The sequence below is a fragment of the Jaculus jaculus genome, chromosome 11, assembly GCF_020740685.1.
Source record: "Jaculus jaculus isolate mJacJac1 chromosome 11, mJacJac1.mat.Y.cur, whole genome shotgun sequence".
Lineage (NCBI taxonomy): Eukaryota > Metazoa > Chordata > Mammalia > Rodentia > Dipodidae > Jaculus > Jaculus jaculus.
Genome location: NC_059112.1, coordinates 71,154,305 through 71,157,869, shown reverse-complemented (window position 1 = coordinate 71,157,869; position 3,565 = coordinate 71,154,305). Strand labels below are relative to the sequence as shown.

General features: G+C 40.3%; 1 protein-coding gene across 1 annotated transcript; it reads left to right on the top strand.

The window, feature by feature from the left end:
* The first annotated feature begins 2,044 nt into the window (after window positions 1–2,044).
* On the top strand, window positions 2,045–3,081 carry LOC123464460 (histone H3.3A). The gene has a single exon (XM_045161719.1). The coding sequence runs from the start codon at window positions 2,166–2,168 to the stop codon at window positions 2,574–2,576; it is 411 nt and encodes a 136-aa protein (XP_045017654.1). The 5' UTR covers window positions 2,045–2,165; the 3' UTR covers window positions 2,577–3,081.
* The last annotated feature ends 484 nt before the right edge of the window (window positions 3,082–3,565 follow it).

The following is a 3,565-nucleotide window of genomic DNA, read 5'->3' as shown; positions in this document are numbered from 1 at the left end:
GATCCCAAACTAATATAGTATATCAGGGGTCTCAACTTTCTAACCACTTATAATCAACGCAATAATCTTATCCAATTATTTATAAATAAAATTAGTATGATTCAATATAATGAAAAAGAATTATAAGATGTGTTTATTTATCTGTAGTGGAAATTAGCAAGCATATTTTGTTATTAATATCATAATGAGCTTTGTCAATCTGCAGATAAATCAAAAGAAAGTGATGGAAATAATACCAATTAGGCCTTCTAGAATAGCATTTAACATGCCAGATTAACAAAAACAATAGTAAGCGAACCGTTCCCTGGATGGTCTTCGTACCCCAGTGTAATTTACTATGATTTAGCAAGGACAGACTTTAAACATCTTGGTCCTTGGCCCCCAGGCATCTAAGCTGCACCACTATGAGAACCCATCTATCTACTGGTGTAATGGAGGGTGCAAACCTTGTGGATACAGCATTATTCAAGCCCCTGGACTTGCCTTACTACCTCAGCACTCCACCAAGGATGATTACCTCAAGCAATGAGCTGAAGCCAGTTTCCACAGAGCAATGTTTAGTTCCTAAATCATTCTGCTGGGAAGGAAGTAAATTCTCTGGCAGACTAGCCTTCAGAAAATCAGTCTTAGACAATTAATCGCTGCCTTTCACTACCAAAGTTAGAAGATAGAGCTAATTTCCTTGATACCTGTTCAGCTAGAACATTGGCATGTAACAGGCTAGGCCAAATGGGTATATTCACATTAAACTTCAATTTGGAGATGAAAAGTGTGAGGAGAGAGTCATGATAAATAATCAATTAATGAGAAGAGGAGAGAAAAATCAGCATTAGGAAGCAGTATGAGTACAGTCTCTGTCATCTAATGCTGAGTATCTCAATATGTTGCATTAACTTTCAAAAGCCACAGCACTAGTATATTTGCTAAAATAGGACCCAAGGTTTTGTGAGTATATTATCCCTGTAAATATAGCATCAAAGACTTTATGTCCAATTTTCATAGAGGTCACATGATATATTTTAATTAATCCCTTTCTGTCTTTTGTGAATTTTATTGTTTTGTTCTTGATGGTAGTGTTTGTTTGTTTGTTTTTTATTTTGTGTGTGTGTGTGTGTGTGTGTGTGTGTCCATAAGCAGGAGCAACAAGTTCTCTTGATACTGCAAAGGAACACCAGTGAGGCAACTGCATGCTTCCCATTATACATAGATGGTTGGAGAATCAAACACAGGTCCTACAAGCTCTGCCAGCAAGCTCCTGTAACTGCTGAGTTCGCTACCTAAACAAAAATGGACCCTAACAATTAGAATGGGCTCATACAAAACATTCAAATGATTCTAGGAGCTCTAAGTATCCAGTATTTACTAAGCCTGGCTGACCAATGAAACCAGGTTATCCTCACTGTCTCTTGCACTGTGCTTCCCTACATAGGCGCCTGTCAATGTCCTGGACCACAGCCCTAACTTCACAAAACAGTCAGTGCTCATGTACCGTCACCCTTCAGTGACTATAGATATAGGACCACAGGCAGGTCCTGCTTACTATGTTGGAGTTGTGTGGAGGTGGAGAGCAACTCTACATTCAACCCCAGTGGAAGAAACTTTACCCTCTAGAAAAAGTCACTAAGTTCTTCTACTCTGAGTAAATCCCTGGAGAATATGTGTAAGAATAGATTCTGACCACACATTAAGAAGAATAGGAAATCATTTGTAAAATACACTAAATTTTACACTTAATAGAAACTTGCTGTACTCACATAAGCAGCTGAAAATGTATGTAAATAGGTTTGTTGACTGAAATGTGCATTTATGGATATACATAAAGTTAAAGGGTAAGGAATGCTTACAGAATGAGAAATATTAAGTCTTAGGGATCTAGAAAAGTTGAAGTGGATTTTCTACAGGTAGCCTGTTCTTCATCCTCTGGTGCCACCAAAGAACCCAGACTTTACTGCTTCATAGGAAACAAGCTGTGCATGAATGCAATGAAAGTGGTATCTCCTTGGAGAATGCAAACTTTTCAAAAGTGCTGAGATGGGCAGAGCGGTTTGGTTGTTCGCTTCGGTAGCATCGTTTCTTAGGTAGGCGACTGCGGCACTTCGCTTGGCTCCCACCGCGGCGCGGCGATCGGAGAAACGGCTTGAGACTTCGGCTTTGGGTGAAAGAAAATGGCCCGAACCAAGCAGACTGCTCGTAAGTCTACTGGTGGGAAAGCCCCCCGCAAACAGCTGGCCACCAAAGCTGCCAGGAAAAGCGCTCCCTCTACCGGCGGGGTGAAGAAGCCTCATCGCTACAGGCCCGGGACCGTGGCGCTTAGAGAGATCCGGCGTTACCAAAAGTCCACTGAGCTGCTCATCCGAAAGCTGCCCTTCCAGAGGTTGGTGAGAGAGATCGCCCAGGACTTCAAAACCGACTTGAGGTTTCAGAGTGCGGCCATTGGTGCGCTCCAGGAGGCCAGTGAGGCGTACCTGGTGGGTTTGTTTGAAGACACTAATCTGTGTGCCATCCACGCCAAGAGAGTTACCATCATGCCCAAAGACATCCAATTGGCTCGCCGGATACGGGGAGAGAGAGCTTAAGTGAAGGCAGTTTTTATGGCGTTTTGTAGTAAATTCTGTAAAATACTTTGGTTTAATTTGTGACTTTTTTGTAAGAAATTGTTTATAATATGTTGCATTTGTACTTAAGTCATTCCATCTTTCACTCAGGATGAATGCGAAAAGTGACTGTTCACAGACCTCAGTGATGTGAGCACTGTGGCTCAGGAGTGACAAGTTGCTAATATGCAGAAGGGATGGGTGATATTTCTTGCTTCTCATGATGCATGTTTCTGTATGTTTATGACTTGTTGGGTAGCTATTAAGGTACTAGAATTGATAAATAAATGTGTACAGGGTCCTTTTGCAATAAAACTGGTTATGACTTGATCCAAGTGTTTAACAATTGGGGCTGTTAAGTCTGACCATACATCACTGTGATAGAATGTGGGCTTTTTCAAGGGTTGAAGATACAAGTCTTAACCACAGTGTAACTTACAGTTTCCTAAAAAAAAAAAAGAAAAAAGAAAAGAAAGTAAACCTGGCAGCTATAGAATACACTATGTGCATTTATAATAGCTATTTTATATATTGTAGTGTCAACATTTTTAAATTAAATGTTTTACATTCACAAGTGGTGGGGAGTCTTGTCATTAAGGTGTGTGTAATGTAGAGTCCAGTTGGTTTTCCTCTAACTAGACTGCACTTGTTTTCATAGTAGTAAAATGCTATGCGTACTATACCTTGCATAAGTCCTCATTCTACCACATGTTAACTAACCCTCTAGCTGATAATGCATACACTAATGGGGGAATTTTATTTATAAGGGCTCTAGAATAAATAAGTTATTCACACCAGCATCTGTTACTAATCTAAACTAGTTAGTGCAGCTTTTCATTGTGTTGTCTCATAGCTAGGTTTGAGGGGTTTTGTTTATTTTTATCCCTTTCTAAGGAATTATACGTTCCTTGTGGAGTTTTAGTGTGAACGTGTTGGGGAGGAGCATAGCTCCAGGTTATTAGGCCTCTGCC

Coding starts and splice junctions, on each gene's coding strand:
- LOC123464460 (XM_045161719.1), top strand. CDS start 2,166: ATGGCCCGAACCAAGCAGACTGCTCGTAAGTCTACTGGTGGGAAAGCC.